The following is a 27,591-nucleotide window of genomic DNA, read 5'->3' on the forward strand; positions in this document are numbered from 1 at the left end:
GTAAGCTTTTATCAGTTTTTATCTTCTATATTATTTTTCCTATATAAAAGTACCAACTATGTAATGTAGATGTATTATAGCTTTAACAGGTTTTATTAAGGCAAGTTCATAGAAACGAAAGCAATTGAGTAAAATATATGTTACATTAACGATAAACAGCAGTAAAAGAACATTAAATAAAAATACGTATAACGTTTAATCGAAAATTTAAAACAATGTTAATAATACGACTGTTTAAATACAAATTGGAATGTTTCTAGCGGAAAAGCAATGGCGCAATGGGAAAACGGTAAAGATTCGTAAAGTGGCGCGATCTAGGGCGATCGTGGATGTTCGTGTTTGATCGAGAATCTCCGGCCGATGATTGTCGAGTGCACATTACTATTTTCAGGCACACAAGGCACCTCTTGACGGGTTTTCAATAAGTGAAGAGGGCGACGGTGGAAGGATCCTTTTTTCTTTTTAATTTAAATTTTACGTGCGGTAGATGCCGAAATTGTAGTATCTTGTGTACGCGTGATAAAAGGTACAATGTTGGAAGAGGTCTCGGCAGGACTTAGCGCCTGACGGTCTGTCGGTCGTTCCGGCAAAAATGAAAGAAGCTCGTCGGTCCGAGCAGCTGATGGCGGCCGAGTGCTGTTCGAGCCTCAGTGTCCCTCATCGAAGCGTTTAAGTGAGTGTGTGCGTTTAGCTGCGCGAGCGGAGTGCGGCTACCGCGTGCGGAAGGAAGATAATTCTGTGGAATAGATTTCACGCGGCGAAACACCGTTTCTAAAGGAGTTACAAGCTATTTCGTAACGGTGCTTGTTTCACGACTTGGTATCCGACACGCAGGCACGGTACGGTAAGCCTGCCAGCCGTTCCACAGTCTCCCGGTGGCGTGAATCAAATATTTGTTCGAACGGAGAAAAATCGAACAAGTGAGCCACAGACCAAACGGCCGGTCGTGGTTTCAGGTAACGCATAATCCACATACGATCAAGAAAAAGACACGGTGCCGCTTGTGTGTTGCACAGTGTAGGTGGGAGATTCGACGTACGACGGGGCGTGCGTTCGCGTGTGACAACGCCTAACAAGCGATCGCGCCCCTTTTCTCGACCGACACAAGAACCACCTCTGGCAATTGTTCAACGAATTTTTATCGAACTGTGAACTTGATGGATCTCGTCGTTTGACAAACATCCTCCGATTAAAACACGTTCAGTTCTGTTACGCGGAAAAACTCGTGCTATGCGCGCATTACTATCAATTTTCACCCCTCTCTGCTTCAGGAACCTCTGAACCAGTAGGTTACCGTGCTCAAGTACACCACGTGCGCTTCGTAATCGTGTAGTGTTGCTTTCTCCTTGTGTGTGTAGTGAGTTCATCTTCTTCAACACGGAATGCGACCTCCTCAGGGTGGATGCAATCTTCTTTAGTCGCGTCCAACGCTGAAAAAGTGCAGCCGAGGCACGAAAGTGCCTCCAGCATTTCACTTCCCTCCAGCTCTCATAGTGCCTCTGCTAATCCCAACATGTCGTCAGCGACTTTTGTGGACCGGATAGATCCCTTTGCCAAGAGATCTCTTAAGAAGAAATCCAAAAAATCACAGGGTTCATCTCGTTATCGTAACTCCCAAGATGTTGAGCTACAGCAATTACCGCAGCTCAAAGGTTAGTTCAGATATTCTATACTTTATTTACTCCCTTGGACTTTCCTTGCATTCACATTCTTGTCATAATATTACAAAGATACTACTGAGACACGTGAATATAAGAACTATTAGAAACACTCACAATCTTTTTCATCATGATTTATTTGAGTAATATCTCTAGGGTATAATGTAATATTGTGAATTTACATTTAAAGTTTTCTGAATACTCATCTAAATTTAAAGATATAAAGCAAGTTCAGACGAAGCAAAAAAATTATCATATTCTTATATGTTCTTGCAACCACTTAAAGTACATGGAATTACTATTAAATTTATTGCTTTATTTGAACATCGTTGATGTTGTAGTTAGTATGAGCTATAATATTATAACATCTATACAGAGATGGATTATTCAGTGGTTCCATTATACAGAGATATTACATAATAATAAGAATATGTTGTGTCTGACTTAATATAAGCTTTCCTATGCTACGACTAAGCGAATCTATCTTCAATGACTTTAAGATGTGAGAATGTAAAATATATACTGTCTTTGATCATGTTATTTTATAATTTTTGGAAGTAATATATGCTGTATATAGTACATTTAACATGATTATATTTACAGTGTGATTATTATAATGATACATCTACTTATTAAGTATGAGGGTCAAACATTTTTGAAGTTATACAATTGGCAATATATTTTATTGAGCAATCATAATATACAGATGAAATGGAATTATACCCTGGTGTGGTAAACAAAGTTACCAGGTGATGCATTAATGATTTCAACATATAAATTTCTGAGATACATTTCATTTTAATCTTTTTTTTAATTCTTTTTTATATAATTCTCACATCCTTCACAAATTGTATGATCAAATAATTAAATGAGTGTATCAAATGAATTCTTCATAGTTGATACAAATTTTGTAGAAATACATTAAACATAAGACAATACAATATTAATATTTAATATTCAATGTCAGATAAAGCATTAAGTAATGCGCAGTTTACATTGCTTTCGCATATTATACATTAGATTGCTCGATATAAAGATAACGTAAAATTACCGAAGCTAACCTCAAAATATTTAGAGATAAGCACGTTTGTACCGAAAATATCTTATTTCTCATTCCTTACATATTTAACATGGCTGCTATACAAACTGACAGAAATTTCTATTTATCGACTATTGAAAAAGAAGGTAGTATTTAATTCCATGAATACGTGTCTGGCGTACTTCGTATTGACGTATGTTCAGAAAATCGATGAGGAGCGGCAAAGCAGAGGTCAGTTCACGTTACTCGACCGATTTTCCTGTAATATAAATTTCGTGTATAACTGCCGATGACCATAACGCAAAAGATAGATAAATTTTTTATTTTATAGTGGCGATTTTCCGAAAAATTTAATTGCAAATATTGCTCATTATTGAGTTTAGAAAGCAGTCACATAATTCTATATGAATTAAAAACTAAAATTTAAATGTATGTACATATGTATGTATTTTTACATACACTGTTTTTATAAATCTCTGTCACGTTATGTACGTGTTATTGTACGTCATATATTGTTATTGCTTGCTCTGATGTTTTATCTTGTTGATTGGTAAGTCGTTAAACAAATGTTAACGAAATCAGATTATTCTTAAATTCAGAATCCACTCTTGTTGATCAGGCCGTTCCCCTCTGTTGTTCGTTCTTCGAATTGCTCTTACATAACCTGTACAATCTTTTGCAGTTAGAAGTTGTACGTGAAATGAATTCTTAATTTTTAAAAAGGTCGCTGCACGTTTATGTGGTGATCCCATAGGGGTATGTGTATGCATTGAAATTAAGAGGTGTATACAACGTGTGCGTGTTTTAATGTAAGTCAGTTATTTGGTAATTGTTATCATCTTGAGCATGTTTGTAACGCGAGAACACTTATTTTATCGATTCTTATTTTTACGAGAAATATCGATATTAGATGATGTAATAATGAAATTGTATTATCCAGAAATAATGTTTTTTTTTAACTACAAGACACAAATGAACAAAGCATAAAAAAGGCAAACATTGACGACTTCCAATGTCAACATATTTTCGATTCAACGAATTCGTACTATTTTCGTAAGAAGGTGCTTGAAAACAGTACGTAGTGACCCATAAACTCATAGCACGTTCCAACGACGAGCGGTTATGCGAAATACAGGCATCCACCTTGCAGTAGGCAGTGTCGTTCACCTCTGCCAATAAAACGGCAGTAGTCCTTATAGTCTCTCTTTCTCTGTTGCTCGTTCACTAGCTTACTGTCTTCTTTGCTTCTCTCCTTCTCTTTACACTTGTTCCTGTCTCTTTACTTCTACGCTCGGTTTCTCTCATCGTCTCTTTCTCGCGTACCGCGTACATAACCTATATGCACGTGTTTTTCACTCGAGTATCGTGTGTATACGTGCGTTTACGTATCGACACACGCGGTGCCACATGTTATACGGAAGAGTAATTTTCGGTTAAACAAGAATCGAGATATATGTAATATAGTTGCGATGAATCGACGTGAACCTAACCAATATCCATTCATTCAATAACTACATCAATAACTTCGATACGTCTTGTAAACAAACTAATGATTTTTACTAATTCAAAGATATACGTGTCACCGTAGGCACGGTCTAGTAGTACGTGGTGAATCGTAATACCTTGGCACTAGGATCGTAGCCATGGTAAGCCCGGTTTCATGCGGGATTTATGTGCTGCATAGAATATAGTCTGTGGCGTAAGACCAAAGCGGGCAAATGTGTTTGGGACCGGTTACATACTCGGGGGGAACTCCTGCCGGCGATTGCAGTGCTTGAGAGGATTTTCAGCTACAGCATCCTGCGGGGTGTCGCCGAGTGCTCACCCGTAGATGCTCCTCAATGATGAAAAGTGCGATGGGCGGCTACCATGATTGATTATTTTTCATTCGTAGGTAGGTGTAGTCTTTCGAAAATAGTACACAGTTAATATACAATGCTTACGGTTCGCAACGCTACGAGAGTTGTTTTCTTCGCTGGCGGTGAAGATTCGCGTTTAGATAATAATACGAGCGAGTATGGTTTGGCGGACGGATAGATCGAGGAAGATATAAGTTTCGCTTCCACGGTGCAGCCAACCTACGAATAAGACTTATTTAGAAATACGTAGGTGTGCGGTCGGTGTGTCAGCCTACGAGTTTGCGTTGCTCAGCAGCCCAAGTATTTTGAAGTTTTAATCGTTAAGGTACAAACGACAGGGAAACTTTTACCGTGTTTCCGATCTCGAAACTCTCGACTAAATTAAATCAGCCTCGATTGATTAAAAGATCTCGTTGAAACCTTCTACATCCTTCGATCAAAGTACACGATCTTTAGAAAAACTTCTCTAGGCTCTGTACGACAAATGTTTATTTAATTCAGCATTATTACGATCCATAATTACGAGTCAGCCGTGTCTAAATATTCTTTGAGTATCAGGAAACAGCTTTACGAGTCCTTTGATTCCATTTAAGACAAAGCAACGGGACGAGAGTGGATTCGTTCATTGATTTATGTATAACTTATTTACAATGACAGCTCGGTTCGTGCAGCAGCTCTGACTTATTAAACCGAACGTACTACTTACGCGCGTAAATAATATTTACCAATGCGTAAGTTCTTCGAGGTTGAATTTGACAACACTGTACGACCAATGTGTCTAAGAATCACGGGTCGAAGTGATGACGTTCGAGGAACGCGTCGTCGTATGTTTAGATCACATGGTACACTCGTCATTGAAGAAATGTCTAGCAATGTTCGTTCGTCCAATATATCATTGGCTGTTAGCTGTTACAACATCGCCGGACGATCGCTGTAATCTTCTGCTGACAGATAAGAAGCCGCAGATTTATCGACGAGTAGAAAACAAGCTGTTCGTTCTCCTTACCACTTCCTTACGCCATCTATATATATATATATATATATATATATAGAGTCGTTTGTCCATTTCAAACGATCTTCCTTAAACTTTGCACATTCTCGGTGGCCGTGAACCAATTCCGTCTAAAATCAAGGAAACGAGGAACAATTTAGTAGATTGAGGAACGAATTGAGTTTCGTACAAATGGTAATTCACCTATGTTAGAACATTTGGTTAGGTTTTAAAGGGGAATCAGCAGCCAAACAGGCAGTCAAGTCAGTCCGAACGTATATGCATAAGAGATCGCAAGCTGTTGCGAAATCTGTTTAAACTCGATGACGCGGCTAGGGTATTACTCGTTATTAGGCCCTCTAGCAGGCTAATCGGGGTTTAAGCGGTGAATACACACGCGAGTCACCTAGCGGATTCCCGTTGCGGCACGCGTGTGCCCTCGAGAGTGGAGTCGCCACTGCCAGTGGCCGACGTTTTTCCACTTGTCGCGCACGAAATTGGACTAATTTCGTACACTTCCGGTTTCCTGGAGGGTTCTCACGGGTCTTGCGCCTCCCTCCTCATCCCTTCCGTTTATCGCGTTCGATTCGACTTTAACTTACTTTAACTACTTATTTTCTACCCTGGTTGTAACGATAGTAGAATTCAGCGAGAAATTCCATTCGAGAATCGTTCGACAACAAATGAAACCTTTAACGTTGGAAACCTATTTGTTAGAGTGCTATGTTCAACGATTATCGACCAGCTTTAGTTGTTTTTTACTCCATCCTTTCCTTTAACGCGATTCACTGCTCGGAGATTTGCAATAACACCGATCCACCTTGTTTCCGGCCGCGCTTCAAGGCCGGCCTGCTTTGTGCGGACGAAATAAAAATCGTCTGGTGATGCATTAACGTTATTGCATTAAGCGGGACCTGCTCTCTAACCCGACTAGCTTCAAAGAGATAAAAGGGTTCGCGTTCGCGAAGGCAACCAAGCTAGTTCAACGATATTATAAAGCGACGCGTTCTCCTGGAACGATGCTCCGTGAACAAATATTTCAGTTCTCGAAAAGCGTTTTATAATACCAGAAGATGTTCCTTACATCGATCTTGTCATATCGTGTGTATAAAGATTACTATGATTTTATTCTCTCCCGGAAATTCTTTCGCGTGTCTCTTCATAGTATCGTAGATGTTGAATGCCGGTGTAGTCATTATTTATTTTGAATCGCATAATTTAATCTCTCCTTTCTCCAGAACGTAACACAGACACGATTTGCATATGAATACAATAAACAAACGAATCTCAGGAAGCTATTGGTTTTGTTGGTGAAATTTTACAGTAGAATTGAAGCAAAATTAGAAAATGATAACACACTTTTAGAGAATTAGAATTTTAACTAATCTATACATTATTTTCCTTTTTATGATAACTTTTCGCTATTTATTTTCTTTGGATGCATATAATGGATATGATACATCGCTATGATAAACTATCTTTTTTTTTCAAGTTACATATAACTTACTTGATTTACATTTTATTCCTGCGCGTAGTCTTCAGTGGATCATATTCAGTTTTCGAACTGAGACGCAAAGTAGAATGAAAGAAGCGCGTGAACGATGTTACATGGACGTTGAGAGTGGTCGTCAAATTTCCAGGATAACGCGTGGCTCGATGTCCTCGATACGTTGGCCACCGAGCCATAAACCCGAGTACGCGATTCGCCTAATTGACGGCGCCATTGATCGCTACGGTCACTGTCAAGATCATTGTGGTGTAGAAGGATGATAGCGCAGTTTTCCGCCCGATGAGAGTGGGCGAGCTTGTTTCGTGCGACGTCGATCTTTAAGCCGCATTTACACCGCAAACGCCGTTCGTTTGCTTACTGTCTTAACGCGGATTTTATTTGCTTGTATCCGCCTTCTTCTTCCCTTCCTCCCTCCCCCACCCCCTCTCTTCCTCTTTTTCTCTAATCTTTTATCTTGTTTTTTTTTCTATGTTCTGTTTTCCCCTTGTTTGTCTCTTATAGCGCGAGCAATGCTCGAACCGCTTAGATTCAACGATCATTACAAGAAAAGAATATGGTGGTATAACTCTTTTAATGGTCACATTAGAATGATGCGTTTAAGCCTTTAATTGTCGTAGGCGTGTCTTTTCCTGTCGTTTACTGTCTGCTCCTTACCAAGTTGTTTACTATAGTTGTTTTTCTTCTTTTTTTCTTTGCTTTTTTACTTCGTACGCAGATCTTAATGACGATGATATGTTAGAATTCCTTGAAGAGTATTGTATCACCGCGACTAATAGAAAGGAATCTTCTATCGAAATAGGAAAATAGAATAGAAAAACAAAAAACACGGCAAAGGGAATCATGAGTGCGAAAACGTTGCAGTATGTGCTGTACATTGGAAAAATTCTATGTTAATTGTGTTTATTTCTATATGTATGAAAACAATTTGAAAATCCGTTACCGTATCCCGTTAATTCCTCTCATACAACTTCATATCCATCGCTAAACAGCTTACATCTTCGGACCGGGTAGGTTGCGCCTCTTAATTATGTCTTTTTAGCCACGGTATATTAAAGTGCCCTCTTTTCACCACTAAGTAACGTAAAAATCAGGAAGTCAGCAAAGTTGTAATTATTACATCCTCTCCCTGTAATCATCATATGGTAACTCGAAAATAAATGACTACGTATTTATAGACATATCTCAGGCGAAAAATTCAAAATGGCAACGTAATAAATACCGGGTACTGTTTCTAAAATATCACCACTTAAAGCTACCGCGTGAATTATACGCCGAGCAACTTTTAACTTCTCCTAGGAGCGGGAATGAACGCAAAGCCACTATATTTATAACCCCTCTTTTTTTTTACGTGTCAAACAGATGCGCAAGAGTTGGCGTGCATCGAGATTCGGACGATACGAAGTATCGACGTAAACCAGTCCTGGTGAGGCCATTTCGAACACCTGTTATTCGATTAAGAGGCTGTTGTACCACGAACGCGAAACGTTCTCGAATTCTCGTCCGTTTGTCCCCCACCTCTTAATCTCGGAACATAAAACACGCCCATGAATTTCATACAATCCTTTCAAACTCGTTTCGTACGTCGATGAGTCCGCTTCCTCGCACGTTGCTCTTCATAAATGCCGAATTCCTTTAAACCTCGTTACAGAATATCTGGAGCAAGCTCACCATCCGCTCAATCTGCTTATTATACGATCGGTATTTCCATTTCGGTGGAAAGCGCGTTTTAACGCGCCGCTGGTTCTTTTGAGCCATTTTCAAGCCTACCGTACTTCCATCGCTAGAAAATTGTCCTAAATTTGAGCAAAACACGAAAGACCTGTTATTTATACGCGTGATTTCTCGTTTCAAGCAAGATCGAAACTAAGGTTGAAGCTAAAGTAAGATTAAGACATAAACAACTCGAGGACCGCGGTATAGTTAAGAATAGCGAGTTACATAATTATTTTCTAAATTGTTCGTTTCACATTCTTCGTAATTTAATTACACCGTCGACGAGTTAAATGAAACAAATATTTAAAATTTACGTGCTTCAACGCTAAAGTAAATTCGTATTTCTAACAAGTCGAACAAATCTGATATCAGAAACGCAGCAGACCTTAAGAATAATAAGACAAATTATCTTCTAAATCGTTCGCTCTGAATTATTCATCGCCTTATTGCACCGTCAAAGAGTTAACCCGTTTCCGGTGAAAAATGTACGGTTTTCGAGGCGAGCGCCACTATGGTCGCGAGAACACCATTCATCGATCGATGCCCACGACACGCTCGCTGTCGGCAAACCGCCTCGATTTGCGTCGAGTTTACGCGAGGATAGTATGTGTCTCCAAGGTTTTCGCAATAATTATGTTAATAGAGTGGCATATGTATCCATCTTTTTCATCCTTTGTCCACTTCTTTCTCTCTCTCTCCCTCGTGCTGATCGTAAACAAACTCGAAGAGAGAATCTCGTGGTATGTGTTTCTGGCATTGACATTGACGGGAGTCGTTAAAAGGGAGAAAACAGGCTGCCGCTAATAACGGTGACGTGGGAGAGGGAATATCGCGCGAAAAGCGGCGAGTGCATGGACGGGGAGAACACATGAATAGAGAGGCGACGAATGGTGTCGCGGCGCTTAACATTCTTTGCCATTCCGCTAATTGGTCTCGATTCGTTCGACATTCTATGCACGTTTTTGTACCTGCGAGGGGACAGAGTTTGTTGTGTGTCGGCTATTTCGATTTAGCGATTCCAGTGCAACATATATACACATATTTATTTGTTCTTCTTTAAATGGAAATTTATTGAAAACAGACGTAATATAGAAGTAGCTCGGTATTGGAACGCTTGTAGAAACCGTAATGCGGTATTATAGGAAACGTTTTGTAATTCCATTGGTAACGTAACGAAACGCGTCTATCGCGATTATAGGGGTAAAGTTGGAAACGAATTTAGAAAGGTTTACGGAAGTTGCAAGACATTTATTGAAAATATCTCGCTCGTTTTTAGTAAAACGTTGGCGTATACTGTGAATAATTGCCTCGAACATATATTGTGACTCACGAAAATTACACGAACCTTTTGCGTATGTACTATACGTACTGTATGTGTTATATTAACATTGTAATGGGACCCCGGCGATCTTGATTATACTCGTAAAGTTTCGAACGAATCTGAAAATGTACGTAGATGATGTACGAGATATTTGCTGCGAGTACATATCTCACCTCGATATTCAGTGGGGCCGCCTTTAACGTTTACCGTATAGATGGCTATTCATTCTAATTTTCGATCAAATATACAGGCTGGTTAGTAACTGGTGGTACAAGCGGAAAGGGGGTGATTCTACGCGAAAAAAGAAGTCGAAAATATAGAATAAAAATTTTTCGTTTCAGGTTTTGTTTTCGAGAAAATCGACTTTGAATTTTCGCTCGGTACGCGTGCGGTACGTTATAACGGATCTCACTGTAGATCGTTGTCTCGATGGAAAAATTAAAAAAAAAAAAAAATTTTTATTCTATATTTCCGACTTCCTTTTTCGCGTAGAATCACCCCCTTTCCGCTTGTACCACCAGTTACCAACCACCGTGTATATTCGCGGTAAACGTCTTATAACTCGTATACACATTTCCAGATTGGTTTCAAACTTTATCGATATAATCGTGATGGTTGTGTAGTGGTGCTAGTGAAATTTCAAAACGTCTTTACAACACAGATTGTATCTATACAAAAATTCTTTTTAGTGACCTGTTCGGTTAAAGATAATTCTTCAATATGGTCTGACTTGACATTGAGAGAATCAGAAGTCGTGGGCTTAGTACCTTTCTTCTATAGATCGGCTTACTCTGTTCCTTTCTAGAGCCGTTCCGTATGACGTTAACCACTGTTTATCGTTGTTATTTATAGGCTTTCGTACACAAATGCGGAAATGCACAGAATCTTCGGTTGATTGATACCATCGACGCGTCGCGAGAGACCGAGCGTCGGTCGAGTGTGCTTGAGAATTAAGGAAAGAACGAGGTCACGATCCATGTATCCGTATTTATAGTTAGAAAAGCAAACACGTACAATGATTCACGAACAATCGTTGCTCATGGCCATGGCGCTCAAGTTTACTCTTTCGGTATTTTTATTCGTCTACTCGCAGCGATTGATCAAGCCTAAAAGCTTCTCGAATCCAACGCGTTCCTAAGAACTCCTACCATTGGATGGAATAGAAATAGGATGCGCGTTAAGTTATGGTTATAGCGGATGTGTATTGCGACGATGTTTATACTTGAAAGCAATCGAATATACGCATTTTAGTTTTCAGACGTTTCGTTCGTCGGAACACTCATCGTCTGTAAACCATAGAGCTCCGCGCCATAAAAATAGATAAAGGTCATTGAAAATTATCACGGAGTCAATGACTCTAAAGCCTAGGATACGTATAGAAGCATGTACGTACATGCAACGGATACTTGGATTGCAACGTCGAGCAGCCGTGATCGATAGAAGAGTTTCGTGGGGCTGAGACGTGCATAAGTATCGTTCGTTATGCAGAAGAAGCGGAAAGAAAGTCCTAGGTGAAAGAGAAACGGTCAGTACCATGACCCGTGAGTCATTGTCGAGGTCAAGCCGATATCCAACAGTTGTTGGTCGAGTTGGAGTATGCGGCTGCAATTGCAAGAGCAGCAGTGCGCCACAGCATCGGCAGAATCCGTGTTCGTGTTTGTACGCAATCGTCAGCAAAAATATCGTGTCGGAGGACAGGGTGAGAGAACATCCACGACGTAGAACTCGATTTAATCCCCAAGTGGTTGGAACGGTTGGTAACCGCGTACACTTTACCTTCAATTTTTGCCCTCCGCCTCTTTCACGAGTGTTTGCCTCGGAACACGATGGGCTGTATCATCAACAAGTTGAATTCCCTGTTTGCTCCCAAGCGTTCAATCGTTGATTTTGTTTATCTTTTATGAAATTATCGTCATCTTGCCAATTACGTAACGAGCATTGCCCATTTGCAATCGGGAATTAAGTGTTTTGTTTGGTAGGCGAATTTATCGCTGTCTCGGCATCACGATTGCCTTGAGTTTTACATTTCGTCGCTTTTGTTTCTCTCGGTACGCCTCGCACGATTAAAAAATAACGTTCCTCGAAAGAGCACGGCGTAGTTTAAGAGCGCAAAGAAGAGAAAAGCAATTAAGCATCTGTTCGCCGATCGCGTCGAACAAAGGCGGGATGTGGGTTGCTAATTATGTTCCTTGGCGCGATTAACGACACGCGTGATTCACGGCGGAAAATCATCGAGTCTCGTTAAGTATCCTCGAGTACGAATCGCCCGGTAAACGCCGCTTTCCTTTTTCCAGTCGTCGTAAATTACCGCTGAACGCGCGCCACCGATCGCAAAATTGAGAAATAAATCACTGCCCTCCAACGATTTATCGAGCCTTTGTCTATTCGAGGATTAAACACGACTTCATCCGCGATGATGAACCGATCCGCATCTGAAACCGAATTAAAGTAAGCGGAATAATAGACGGAAAGATCATCCGATGGATCGTGACGACGGTTTACGAGTATGCACGATCGATTTACATTCCTCCAGCTCGTAAATTCCTTCCTCTGGTTAGGGGGCGCTTGATGCCTAGCGGCAAGGTGTTTCTTCGTGGTGTCCTTGCACGAAACTTGTATTCTCAAACTGCTGAAGGTTTCAGAAAGTTCTACGCACTCTTTTCTGTAGCCTGGATACCTTTAAACCGAGTTTTACATCGAAAAAATTGGCAATGGATTTAATTGTTATTAGAGCGAACACAAGAGGTTGACCAAAGCTGTGCAAATGTAGATACGGCGGTACGACAGTGGTGAGTAATTGGAACACGAAACGAGTTCATCAAATACATTACACAGGAATACAATTGTGTGCCGAGATGTCGATCGTTGCAGACATCAAACACGCCGACCGTTTTCAAGATGTTTGTCGACGATCGACGCTGATTAAAGCGAATCCAATTCGAGGGCCTAACTCGATACATATTTTCCTCGTTTTTCTTTTTTATTGTCGATCGAATTAAAAGTGGAACGTCTGTGTATCGCGAGCATGCATCTCACACGCGCAATTTGCTACGTGAAATCGAATTGTACATCCGATGGTCCGCTTCTTCCGTAATCACGATCCATTGTAGCATCCTTGGCGTTGGAAGCAGTCCATCTGTGAAACACAACTATTCACACAGAGGATCGAGACCCTTTTCCTTAATCAAAGATTGGATTCCATCCAAATCTATTGGCCGCGTAACACGCTCTACTCGGAAAGAGTCGGTGGGACCAACCACGCGGTCAAGGGTCCGTTTCACCATCGTGATGGTAAAAATGCAATGCAGAAAACGTAGCTTCGACCGAGTTTAACGCGACAGTTTACTACGTTTAATGATCCAATTAGCAAATCGATCAGATACTCGAGCTTCAGATTTTAACGTTGACTTTAATACTCTTTCTCTTAATGGTCATCGGCACAAAGAGATCACACGCAAACATTTCAAAGTTACAAACTGTTTTTTAGATCGAATGTCCAGAGGGCCGTATATGGCGAAAATAATAAAAAATCTTATGAATGCCTCGATAAACGGGACTGTTGCCAATGGTGAGAGGCGATAACGTGTCGATAACAAGACATTGGTTGTTTTATTATCTCAGCGAGAAATCGGAAAATCTCCAACAGGAAATAAGCTATTTCGCTGTAGCTAGCACGATAAAAGGCTGATACTCGCTGATTACGCGATACCATCGTTAATTCAATTACCGTAGTTAAATCGCTATCTGCTCGGCATCTACACGAACGCGAATGTTTGTTTCGAAGGATACCAGACGAAGAAATTTTAATTAGCTGTATCGGTGTCGCGTACCATAGTAAATCAGTTAAATCGTTCAGAGTGTCGAGTCCTAAAGTCCCTAATGTTCCGGCGCACGTTAATTAGTCTCTTCGTACCTTTCTCGGAATGTCTCTACGAATGCTGCACTGTATGTGGTGAGAGGTCAATGGTTCCAGCATAGAATCGCAAATTATTATGTTCGCGACAGAGTAAAACGTCAGATGTTAGTAAATAGGCAGGTTCTGTTAAACCGTAACTTGTATCTCACACTGCGAAACCAAATTTCACTGTGAAAGTAAGATTTACTTTCAGGATAGTCGAAAATATTTTCGAATAAGAAAGCAAACAGAGATTTCGAGGACTTTCATTCTGTGCCTGTTTCGTAATGTTTTGGCGTGTTCGAAGGATTACGTAACCAGCGAGAAAGAGAGCAACGTCTTAACAGTGACGCGCGCGTTACGAGAGCAAAAGGGACGTCCTTTCAGTGGGGAAGTTCCCTTCGACTCGCCACGATCCGTACAGAGGACATTACACCTTTACGATTATGCAGCAAATACGATTATCGCGGTTGACCGTTCTTCGAAGAATAACACCGACGAGGGATACAGAAATACACGGATCGAGCCGCTTAAAACGATCACCTTGATTCTCGTCGATATTATTACCTCTACGAGAGGAATACGAGAACAGAAGGTGGACGAAAGCAAAGTGTGAAAAAGTAAACTCTCTTTCGAGTAAAAATAAGTTGCGTGGAGAAAACATCGATCGATCCTCCCCTGACTCTCTCGCAATTTCTCTCGCGGCGCAACGATAACACTGACCGATAAAGTTTTATTCGCTGTAAATCGGTGTATCATCCGAAAGTGTCTTCTGCCAGGCACGTTCCATCGTTGAATCAACATGGTAATTTCGAGTGCCTCGGTCCCGGGTAAACGGGTCGGTGCACAAGGGTCGCCCGAGCAAAGTCGCCTCCCTTAATCATCCAGGAATTTCAATGAAACTCGATGCGGAACGATTACTTTTATCAATTTTGTTAAAAATAAGTGCGAAGCTCTTCGTGCTAATTAAACGATATTCTGGAAACTTTTAGTCCACCAACGAAATTAATATGTATGACGGCCGAACGAGCGAAAAAACGACGCTCGTTAACGGGAAACGAGGTGACGACCGTGCTCGACGTTCCTTCGTTATGATATCATCGTAATGACGAACAATTATCGAAAGTACATAGATAGTATTCGATATCGAATGACAATGAGACCTTTCGATCGTTACGACCGACTAATTACGTGCCACGTTTTACGTTGTCATAGACGATGGTTAATTTTCTTCGAGGAAAAAGAGAGCGGAGAAGGGAGCAGTAGAAGGAGAAGCGTTGATAGAAGAGAATTTTAATAGAGTCATCCGAGACACGGTCTCGTTGCGCGCCACGTTCCTCGATCCCGTTTCTCGGAGTTCGTCGTGGTCGCAGGCCTCGTTAATTCTCGCCCGTTAACTTTGTCGTTGCTTTCCTAATTAAAGAAGGTCAGGGATTCTGCTCGTGTCGCGGCCATCTTCGAGAAAAAGGGAACCACAGACGGTGTCTCGTGAAAGCGTCTCATGTTTTGACGCGTCACCCTCTTTCAACCACGTTGTCCGCTTACTTCAACTTCTCTCAGTTAATCGGCCGCTTTTTAAACTTCATCCTTTATGCAGAATTACTCTCGTTCTTTCTCTCAGTCTCGACTTTTCCATCGTTATAAACCACTTTGTTTCACAGTTTATCTCTCACGTGGTTTACGAATCGGATGAAAAGCCTGAAGTTAATGAGCTTGACGATAACAGAGATGAACGTAACAGGATATATCGAAGCTTATTTGCGACTAATCGCGCTCTCTCTTCTTCCGATATTATTGGAGCCTGGCTAGATTGGAAACAGGCTGCTGGCGAACTCTGACCTCCATATACCGAGATCGAATAGAATTTACAAGCGATAAAGACAATTTCCCGGGGGGAAAAAAGTTGCTGAGAGTAGTTAGAGACTCGATATCCACCGAGATCGGCGATCGCCGATAAAATCCACCTAAATCCTATTGGCCCTGGAACGGTTCACCAAACAGAGAGACTCGCAAAACCGGCTGGAAAAATTGTTTGCTTGGCATCGGCCCGCGATACGGGAGGTCACGTATCGCGTAAACGAGACAGGAGTTAACTGTGCCGAAGCAATAAAGTGCCGGCAAAGCCAGATCCTGGCGGGAGGGTTGAATCGCGGAATCGATCGTGGAGCGTGTGGCGTACCGAGCGCAGGGCACCTCGGTGACATCATCGGAACGTCGACCTTCCTGCGCGATCTCAGATACGGTCTCGCGTTACGTCGTCTCGTTCTGCTAATGAGAATTACGTAACGGCACGCGTGGAGTCCGGTCGGCGCATTCTCGCGTACCGGAATCACTTTGCGCAGCGATTCTCCTCGTGACAGTGCCGTCGAAGGATCGAATTCCCTATTAATTCTCAACGATTAGCAGACACAGAGCCGATTGTGAAACATCATCTACCGCGAACACGCGTGAATCATCTCTGTCTCTGCACCGAGGTGCAAGTACAAGGTGATGCAAGAGCAACGTGCAAAATTTCAGATTTATACGAGAACCGGTTTCCTTGCTTTTCACGGTTTTCTCAGATTCCTGTTTCACTCGTGTTCCTTCTGTACCACCCTGTATCGTTTCCAATATTTGTCAGGAAATCAGTGGAGGAGGAAATTGAAGGAAAACACGATGCAACGTGTATAGGATGTACGGTATAAATTGATCAGCAGGTGACGCGAGAAAAATCAGATATAAAGATGCCGGAAAGATGGTAAGGAGAGGGAGGAAAGATAGAGAATCGAAGCAGATTCACCGATACCTATACGCGTTCGCTGGAAGTAGAAGCGGAAAACGGGAGGATGAGAGGGCGACATGGAAGAAGAGGGTCGAGGGTGAAAGGTAAAGGGAGAGAAGGAGAAAGAGCCGGGCCACCCAACGAACCCCCAGAGAAGCGACGGCGGTGGGAGTATTGATCCGGAATGCCGGCGACCGGCTGCCTCGAACGCTCTCCTTTACCTTCTCTTCTCTACCAGTACCACCCTCTCTCTTCCTTCCTTCCTAGTATGCACACGAACGCTCTACCCTCTCTTTTCCGGCCATCTCTTTTTGCTCTTCTTGCTCCGGTCTTCTTCCTTTATTCGAAGCGTTCGAGCTCCCCTTCCACCCCCATCCCCAAAACCCTAACTAAACCACGAATTACTCGTTTGCCTCTTGCTTCGTCCTCGATTTCAGACCTGCGATCATCCGTCCTCTGATTTCACGCCACCTCTTCGTCATTTCCCCTTTCTTCTTCGCTCTTCGAGAATATTAAAACGACGCCACGAGATTGCCTTCTGTTTTTCGCGACCACCTTCCTCTCGATCGTCGCTGTTCGCGACACTTTGCCGCTTTTCCTCGATATCCGATCCAAGAACGTTTGTACTTCGCCATGCTCCACCCCTTTACCGTGTACCTCGTCGCGAAACGAAGTCTTCGTGCTCCTCCAGGCATAGTTTTTGCGACGTCAAATACACCGCTAACCACTTGGTATTGAAAGATAAAATATCGTTACCGTGCTTCGAGTCACATCCGTTATTTTGTACAGCAGTTTCGACCTGTATTTTCTGTGTCACGTCCGTGAATTGGCCAACGGAATTATAATAGCTCGAACGTGCTCGTGAAAGTTTCTCCAGATGGTGCGTTTAAGCGAGCAATATTAAATGGCCCTTAAACAAACCCTCGTAATCCGAGATCGTTTAGCCCGCGTTGATTCGAGTTAGGTAAATTCGCGTTTCCCCTTGTTTGAAAACATTCGCTTCCGGTTCGTAACACCACCGATCGTTCAGCGACAATCGTTAAAGGGAAGAACGCGAGAATCGAGCAGGTGGATCGTTTCCGGTATTCCTTTAGCCTTCTATTCTATCTTCTTCGTTCCGTGACCTACGATGGTCTTTGTTCTTGTAGCTGGTGAACTTCGAGCAAGCCACGGTTGAGGTGGTAGCGGAGAAAGAACCAGATGTACGTGACACGATTCCGGCACCGCTTCGTTCTCCTTTCCTCGGCTTTTCTTTGTCAATGTGACACACAGTGTATAAACGATCGGCGTCGAATCCACGTATTCGTATTTCAACGATCGTTTTTGGTTTCGTCAATTGATAATTGGAGCGTCGTAGCCTGACTGTAATTTTTCACGAGGTAAGGAGGAATAAAGCGTAGCCAGATCGCTGCGATACTCGTTTCGACGTTCTTTCGTTGCGTCAAAGAATCATGCGGTGGGCGAATGTAGTCGTAAAAGCAACATTCATGCTACAAGGCCACGAACGTTACGACTACGGTCGGCAGAGTACGTGAAAGTGCACCTCGTGTTATGAATGAAATTATAAATACGTACACGCTAGATCGGTAGATGATCGTGTACGTGATTCGTCGCCGACCACGCATAATTCTAACTTTGCAGCTTTCTGACATCAAGCATATACATTTTTCTATTTTCTGCTCCGCTCGTTTTCCGCTACAAGCCTCTTTCATACTCCTAATCTTCTTCGTCGTTTTCACTAACATCTTCCCGTTCGTCATTCGTCGTGCATCCTATTATCCGTGCGAATAAACGTAACGGTCAGATTACGTCAGAATAAAAGTTCTGTTCTTACGTCAACGATGAGAACGAAAATGAAAAGGCGGCCGCTCAAAAACGTGACAGCGCTGGACGTTTCCGTTGCATTTGATCGGAACACATAGCCCGCGACCCTGATTCGCGTGATGCAAACTCGATCTCTGCTAATAACGGATAATAAGATCGCGCTTCCGACATGCGACACGGCACACCGCGTGCCACAGACATCGTCGTGGCGCGCTAGCGAAATCCTAATTATGTTTTGGACGAGTCGCAAGCCGCCGATTCCGGGCACAGTGTCAATTCTCCGAATGTCCGAGAGAAGAGGCACGGGTGTCGTCATTCGCGAATGACGTTCGACGATCTCGACGATGATTTCCTTCCTTCATCTTCCGCTCCTGGCGCGTGCTACCTTTTGGCAACAACTGGTCGTCCTCCTCTTCTCCTTTGTATTACGTTACAAGCGTGTGCCTTTCGCGTGCTACACCGACGCGTTTGCGTGTGTGAGACAGAGAGGACAAGAGAAATAAAGCGGCAGAAGGAGAGGGAGAATCGCATAATTCGATAAATTCATCGAGGCCACGTGACGTAGTCTGGTAGAAAGCAAAGTTACTTAGGCCCACGACAACGTGGTCCATTCCCCGAGGATAATTATTATGTACGGGCGACGCATCGATAAAGCAAAACCAATTAATCGTGATTGAAGTTGGACGAACGACAAAGCTAGAACGGAGAGGCGCTTCCGATTATTTTCGCCGGTGCTGCCAATAGCCGCGACAGTCGACGTGTTTCATCGTGCTCTAGAAAAGTTTCCTGTTTTTAATTACGTCGAGAATGCCTGCCAGTGGAACGGACGATGTTTGCCGGCAGACCGAAAATAAATGAAGCGAAATAATCGAGGCTCTCCTCGTGCCGTGGCCGCGTATCGAAATATACGAAATTATCGAGGCTATCCGATTGCATAAAGAAAACAACGATTACTGCTTCGTGACTCGTTCACCGATCTGCGAATAAACCAAACAAACTTTATTCATCGAGTTCCCATCCTTCCTCTCCTCTTCCTCTCTTACCTTCCTCTTCTGGCACTTTTTTACCATAGAAACACGTCGACGTCGAAATCTCAATCGCTGGTGGAAATAGCGACAAACAAGAGGGAAAGAAAGACAGTTTTAGTCGACAGTCGTGTCACGCGTTTGTATCTAAAGGTGTTTTCAAATTTTATCAATGGAAGGTCGATTTACCACGCGATCGAAACTCGAATCAATGGATCGCCTTTGCTCCAATCTAATTCTCCTTCGATGTTTTCGTGGTCGTTTTTCGCCATACCGAAAACATCGGTCGCGCTCGCGCGATTACCATCCGCGTCGCTTAAACGCATTGGCAAGGTCGCATAGCTGGAATATTCAGCTGGCGATTTCACCTATACTTTACACACGACGCGCTCGCAATAAGTAGATCGCAATTGATGGTGGCGCATTTCACGCGTATCCGCGTTCCCAGTCCAATGGTATACTCTATATACTTTCGATCGGTGCTTCCAACTAAATTCATCGCCAGATGACATCTACATCTTTATCGATAGATCGCATCATGTGTCTCTTTTTATCTGCCGTGATAAAGGCCATCTGTTACGCACGGGCTGCGTCCGTGAATTACGAAATCGCCGTTTCGACTCGGTGCGCTTCGGTGTCCCGAGTAAAATGCAGCTATGCAATTATCACCATCGATACGGCAGGGAATTTCCTTTAAAATATGTAGATATTTCGTACAGAACACCCTCGACTCAAACTCCTTGCGAATATTCCATTTACCTCGCTGTATACGAGCTTCTCGGTCGGTCAAACTGGCCAACTCCGCTTTTTATCGATTTCTCCAGCTCCCATAAGTTTGCTTATTGCAAGAAATAATTAAAAGTAGAAATAAATAGAATTCGAAAGAACAGTAAGTTTCTAAAGTAAATCTGGAAGACAGTGTTTGTAACTTTATCGCTTCTCTGTACTTTCCAACTTACGGGGTTGATCCATGTGACTTCTCAACGGCTTATGTATGCACTCTTTTTTCTTCTTCACTGGGAAACGCGAAAAACGAGTTTCCCATTGCGATCGATTATAGCGTCTGGTGATATTCGAACGAAGCTCGTGGATCGTGGTACGCCGGGAGCCACCTATCGGCTATTTTTACCGGCCACTTTAGCGATATACTAACGTTCATGATCGCGGCCAAAAATCATTGCCTCGAAATTTCATTCATCCATCGTGCGCTCACGTACTTTACGGCTTCGTGCTCTTTCCTTCGTACGCGTATCGTACGGTGCAATTACATAAACTGGTGAAATCGAGACGATCAGTACAGACCAGCGTAATTGAAGAGAGTAACGTTATTAAATAAAAGCTGATGTAGCGGAGACGTCACGCCGGCTGTTCCCCGATTACCGATTAAAACGATCTTCGCCAGGAGAACGTTTTAATGACTTGCTACTCGGCCGACGCGCGTCATACTCGCGATCGTGCGTGCACAGTGCACACACGACTTTTATGCAAGAACGTACGGTCTTGTAATTCCTTGCATTCACCTTCGAGCATCCTTTCAACTTTATCAGCCGCTAAGATTTTACTCCCGTTCCTTTCACTCCTTTTATCCTCCGCTTTTTCTTTTCTTCCCTTTCATCCTCCCTTTTGTTCTTTCCCTTTTTTCTCGACTGCTTTTTACCATCCACCATCCACTATCCACGTTTTTCCATCGAGTCGGCTAGCAGCTCGCGTTAATTCATTCCGCCTGCAGATGATCCGGATCATTTTCAATTACTTGGCGAGATCTTCTTGACGCGAGGATCGAGCGTGAAGCGATCGGCGGCTGATAGAATATAAAGTGCAAGCCAAATGGTTTTTTACGCTCAATGGGAACTTTCTGATTGATTTGTTGCACCAGTACATGGCTAATTCAAAAGAAAACAATATAATTGAGAGAAATACAATATGATACGATATGATGAAGGAATATTGGATTGTATATCGGCGAATAGTTATTATTTTAGCGAATAAAAAGATTAGAGAGAAAGGTTGCTTGATATAATCAAGTATCTGCAAATCGATCGTTTTATCTACACATTGATAAAACACGTTGCTATTGATTCGTTTCAAAGATCGTAGATTTCGCATTATAATAAACAGTTATAGAGTATCACATCACGGAAGCTCGCTTTAACAAGCAAATAGCTTCATTGGTTTAACGTCACGGCCTTCTACGTTAATTATCTTACCCGATAGCGCAATCTACGATTTGAAAAGCTATAGATATATACATTTGCACGTTATCGATTATATATGATTGTTAATCGTTTTAATTGTCTATCCGATATACCTTACAGATTCCTGAGCTACGAATTCTGACCTAATCTATAATTCAAATCCAACGTAAGACACGTACAAATGCAGACACACGTGTAAAATGCTTCGCGAGGACATACGAATTTACCGTTTTGCACATTTTAATCCCATTCACGGATCACAAGATAATTTTTGTCCTTTCAGTGGCAAAAATAGAAAATGGCAGCTCATAGAGAAGATTCATTACCTAATTTGTCGCGACGAGCGCAATTTTCCTTGCATTACCATCAAAGGCCGCAAGATGAATGAGGGAACGAGTGGTGATGCGAGTTTAAAGTTCACCACCTAGGTAAATCAATACCTTACGAGCAAAAAGAAATAGGAACTGAGAAATGGCCAGAGAGTGGGGTTGACGGATGAGAAGAAAAAGAGGACACCGAGAAAAGGCAGTAGTCCTTTGCGCTCTTCCTCTTGTTCTCCTTTTCTATCGCCCCGATGAATGAAATCTCCATCTAACATGCTGGAGAACTTTCAACTCTCTCTCTCTCTCTCTCTCTCTCTCTCTCTCTCTCTCTCTCCCCCCCTCTCTCTCTCTCTCGAGTAGACACGCTAATAAAACTCAGTAATTTATACCGTGGCAGCTATTTTCTCGTTAAAAATTTTCAATAAAGCGCGGTTGCGATCAAACGTCGTTTCGTCGTCTCTCGATATATGATTTCACCAATCTTCGGTGGAAATCATGCATTGCCTTTCTGTATATAGCTGTCTTTTTTTTCATTGATTCTCCTTTGAATATCGATTTATGTATGTTCCCTTGCCGGCATCTGACATCACGATCGCGTATCAATTATGCAAGAGTATAAATTAGGTCAGAACTCACTGCTACGTTTAAGTGAAACGAACTTCCACTTTCGTGGCGCCTACATATTCTAAAATGTAAAATGAAATATAATAGTTTCATGAATCGAATTACTAATGATGGCTAAGAAAAGATTATGGAAAATATTATAAAAAAGATTGACTTGAATTTTTGCTACGTGCCATTATTACACGGTTAGATTGCCAACTGTACTCATGAATCATTGTACGTATTTTCCGACAGTTTTTAAACGAAGATATTCGTTTTATCGGTAATAAGACGTTATAGACATTTTAAAAATAAACGTTGACTTGTGCACAAGGCAAACGAATTCTCAAGGCAGAGTAAATTAGCAAGAGTCGTTTAAATCAACGGACGGGTAATTAACGATTAGAACTGACGCCAGTGAGGCATCAAACACAAAACAGAAAATCTAATATGAGTAACAGATAAACAAATTTGATCGGTCTACTTTCTCTTGAAATATTTGGAAAACATGTTCTATATATATATGTTGTCATGTGACTGCGATTCATCGAGATTATAATTAAAAATGTAGCAACGTAGGAGAATTATACTTCATTGCATTTTAGAAAAAGAAAAATAAAGACATCTAACGCTTAAAAGCGATGGAAAAGTCACTGTGGCGCTTGAACACTTCTAAAAGACATTTATTATATTCTGTTTACAGTGCTGCCAACATTCGACTACATATGCGCCGCATGGCGCGCGCGTGTCGTTTATACCATAACCTCACTTGTCATGTATAACCTCAACTGAGATATCGAACAATTCGCCGGTACAATAACAAGAAAGAAATCTATGATAACATGTTTATAAGCAAAAAAAAAAACATATTCAATAAATACCAAAAGATAATTATTTTTTCTATTTGCCTCATTCCAAATTCCTTTTTTTTTTACTTTTTAGTAAGAATCTTTACTTCACTTTTGTACTTCATGATAAATCCGTCACCATCGAAAGTTAAACTATCGAAATTTAGAAGAAACAAATATATTTATTTAAAGAAAAGAGAAAGGAGTACAAATGCTCAGCTAGATATCTCTTTGTTCATCAGTCATATAGATCCATTTGATAGAATAAATTTATTAGTGACGGTGTTCGAAACCAATTTCAAAGATGTTACTGCAGTCCATAAACGAACCAGAAGTAACTCTTCACGGTTTGCTCATCCTACTACATTAGGATTGATGCTCTTCGTAGCTGATATATCGAGTTATTAATATTACGAACTATGTAATAACGACATTAATGATCGTAAGTTACAATGGAGCTTAATTTAGTAGGGTACTCATAGCGATATACATACAAGTTAGAAAATTTTTATAAAAAAATGTGTATTGCATTGAATTTAAATGGGATTATTGAAATGTTACAGATGTTACACCGTCGGAACAGGAAGAACTGTTCATCCGAAAACTCCGGCAATGTTGTGTGACTTTTGATTTTATGGATCCGATGGCGGATCTTAAAGGCAAAGAAATTAAACGTAGTACACTCAATGAATTAGTCGAATACATCACAGCTGGTCGAGGCGTCCTTACAGAGCCTGTATATCCCGAAATCATTAAAATGGTAAATATAGCATAAGAATAATGTTTACGCCTGTCATTTAATTCGTAGAATGAATATTTTCGACATAATAATACGTTTGTTGAAGATTTCTGCAAATCTGTTTCGCACATTACCACCTAGTGAAACTCCCGATTTTGATCCAGAAGAGGATGACCCGACATTGGAGGCGAGTTGGCCTCATTTGCAATTGGTTTATGAATTCTTTTTACGCTTTCTTGAATCTTCAGATTTTCAACCTACGATTGGCAAAAAAGTTATTGACCAAAAATTTGTTTTACAGGTATAAAATTTGCAACTTGTAACATATAATATTTCTATATTTAACACATATTGTTAATAATAGATTAATTGATTCAATAGTACATTTGTTATCTGTTTATAGTTACTGGAGTTATTTGATTCTGAGGATCCTAGGGAAAGGGATTTTTTGAAAACTGTTTTGCATCGTATTTATGGGAAGTTCCTTGGTCTTAGAGCCTTTATACGCAAACAAATCAGTAACATTTTTTTGAGGTATCTGAATAAAGTAACAAAATTCATGCAATATATGATATGTATGTATAAAATACATTTTTTCTTTAACTGCTTATTCTTATAGGTTTGTATATGAAACTGAGCATTTCAATGGAGTTGGTGAACTTCTTGAAATTTTGGGTAGCATTATAAATGGTTTTGCTCTTCCTTTAAAAGTTGAGCACAAACAGTTCTTAGTTAAGGTAAAAAAAATAAAAATAAGAAAGATGATTATATAATGAGAGTAGATTAATATACATTGAAAATGTATTTTACAGTGTGATTTATGTTTTGTTATTTTGTTACAGGTGCTGTTACCACTACATAAAGTAAAGTGCTTATCGTTATATCATGCACAGTTAGCTTATTGTGTGGTACAATTTCTTGAAAAGGATGCAACCCTAACAGAGCCTGTTATACGAGGCCTCCTGAAATTCTGGCCTAAAACATGTAGCCAGAAGGAGGTAATGTTCCTTGGTGAAATTGAAGAGATCTTGGACGTGATAGAACCTAGCCAATTTGTTAAAATACAAGAACCCTTATTCAGGCAAATTGCACGTTGTGTCTCTTCGCCACACTTTCAGGTATTTGAGAGATATTCTTTACAGGATAATTTAGAACACAAAAGTATCATTAAAATATTTTTACCAACAAAATTCCTTTATCCATAGGTTGCAGAAAGAGCACTGTACTTTTGGAATAATGAATATATAATGTCTCTAATTGAAGAAAACAATCATGTAATAATGGGAATTATGTTCCCGGCATTGTATAGAATTAGCAAGGAACATTGGAATCAGACGATCGTAGCCCTTGTTTATAACGTTTTAAAAACATTTATGGAAATGAATAGCAAGCTTTTCGATGAACTTACTGCCAGCTATAAGTCTGAAAGGCAAAAGTAAGTAGTGTTACATTTTACGAAAATAATGAAATAACTATTAAAAGATGCTTAGTTCTTTCCGAAAAACAACTAAATAAAAACTCGTCGGTAGCTTTTTACGTAATCTATAGAAATATTTTATAATGTCAGAGAAAAGAAGAGAGAAAAGGAAAGGGACGAATTGTGGAGAAAACTGACTGAATTGGAGGTAGAACGACGTAATGCGCTTACTGCTACCTTCAACAATCCAGTTCCTGCCACAACAACACCTACGACACGAGCCCGCCCTTGAGCTGGTAACTAACTATATCCATTAAATAATTTCATATTCTGAGTGCATAAATATATATAACATTCAATAAACGTATTATTATTACAGGTGGAAATTCACTCCCAAATTACCCAATCATTAGCTTCTAGTTTACGTCGATTGTCCATACACTACATGCAAAAATTACTGTTGTTAGTGGAGCAAAGTGTCTCACAATGGCATTCTTGACGTAATGTAATTTTTTTCATTAGTTACTAGCCTAACGGGCGAATTGGAGAAGAGAAAAATGAAAGAATCAGTAATCACAATTTTATTCTTCTTCGATGCAATGATTGATGAGTTCTAATATTTTTATTGTGTACATTAATTTCTACTTTTCTTTTTTCCTTTTTCTTTAATAGTAATGATTTAAGTTGTACAATGTACTCAGTGTCAGCACATAATACGACGATGTTTTAGTCCCTTCTGAAGTAAGATGTAGCTGCGCTCGGTGGGAGGAGACGATCAAGATGTAAATTCAAATAGATAAAATATATTGTTATAATATTGATTTTTGCATGTGACATTTGCTTCAGTTTCTAAATGGCTAATGTCCTCTCATGACTGACCCTTACTCTGATTCTCACCTCTAACAGAGCCAGCAGGGACGTTGTTTGAAATGTATCATATATTCGTATTAATGATAATGATAACTATAACAAAACATAATAAAATTAGGTAAATATATAAATATATATAAATATATATATATAATACAATATATTATAAAAATATAGTACTATTGATGATACAAATTACACATTTACACATACACGAATACACCGAACTGTGGTAAATACGTGTAACGTACAGACCGATGTGCTACAAATACTAACATTGTGCTGACTGCATGCCCGCAGCAAACGGAATAAATTTTTTCAAAGAAAGAGAGCCGTGACGATATGCTCGTCGCATATCGGAAATAATATTATTGAATAATAAGGTTCAATTCATTGAAACAAAAAACGTAAAAAATATATGTTGTTTTTTAAATAAAAAATAAATAAAAAAAATAAAGATGCGAGGGGCAAGTATACAATAAAAAAATTTAATTGTACCAAAATATCCATTGCTTATAAATATAATAAATAATAGAGATACAATGCATAAGATTTATTCGGAGCTGTGCTCCCACAGGCCACCGCAAAGACGTGGGATCGTTTTTAAAGTTTCTTACCATTGCATAATAATAATAAACAATAGTAGCTCTTAATAAATAGATGGTTAACAAATGAGTGACAGCTTGCTCATATTTTCATGAAGTAGCCGAGAGACACATCTAACATATTTGTTATGTTTTATTTTCCATTCTTTTTATGTCAAATATGTTTTACCTCATCTCATAGCATACTTTGTTTACATTGTACACTGTTTATCTCCACTTCATGAAAATTAGTTCAAAAATAAATTGAAATAAATAATTATTGTAAATGCTGTAATGTGACTCAAAAAAAAACAATACGGATAAATTCATAAGAGTTCTATACGCATAAATAGACACTTTATTAAACGAATGTCTAATTTATTTCTATTCTCTAATTTTCTTAAGCGCTGCTTGAT

At 40.5% G+C, this 27,591-nt stretch overlaps 1 protein-coding gene and 1 long non-coding RNA gene across 3 annotated transcripts; one reads left to right on the forward strand and one right to left on the reverse strand.

Annotated features, from left to right (window-relative positions):
* Positions 1-376: 376 nt before the first annotated feature.
* On the forward strand, positions 377-27,541 carry wdb (serine/threonine-protein phosphatase regulatory subunit widerborst). Its single transcript, XM_069125641.1, has 10 exons — positions 377-1,285; positions 1,359-1,652; positions 24,129-24,325; positions 24,411-24,605; positions 24,708-24,838; positions 24,924-25,041; positions 25,147-25,422; positions 25,510-25,739; positions 25,872-26,017; positions 26,101-27,541. Coding segments are annotated over exons 1-9 (1,584 nt in total). The 5' UTR covers positions 377-1,284; the 3' UTR covers positions 26,014-26,017; positions 26,101-27,541.
* LOC138186128 (uncharacterized) lies at positions 1,664-8,344 on the reverse strand. Of its 2 annotated transcripts, XR_011174813.1 has the most exons (4): positions 8,277-8,344; positions 7,998-8,183; positions 3,157-5,678; positions 1,664-2,956 (listed from the first exon to the last, which is right to left on the reverse strand). It is a non-coding gene; the product is annotated as an uncharacterized LOC138186128 (long non-coding RNA). The 2 variants fall into 2 exon arrangements; XR_011174812.1 differs by having other exon boundaries at positions 7,998-8,317.
* Positions 27,542-27,591: the final 50 nt, after the last annotated feature.

This window comes from Bombus flavifrons, chromosome 13 (assembly GCF_040668555.2).
Source record: "Bombus flavifrons isolate JBK064 chromosome 13, iyBomFlav1_principal, whole genome shotgun sequence".
Taxonomy (NCBI): domain Eukaryota; kingdom Metazoa; phylum Arthropoda; class Insecta; order Hymenoptera; family Apidae; genus Bombus; species Bombus flavifrons.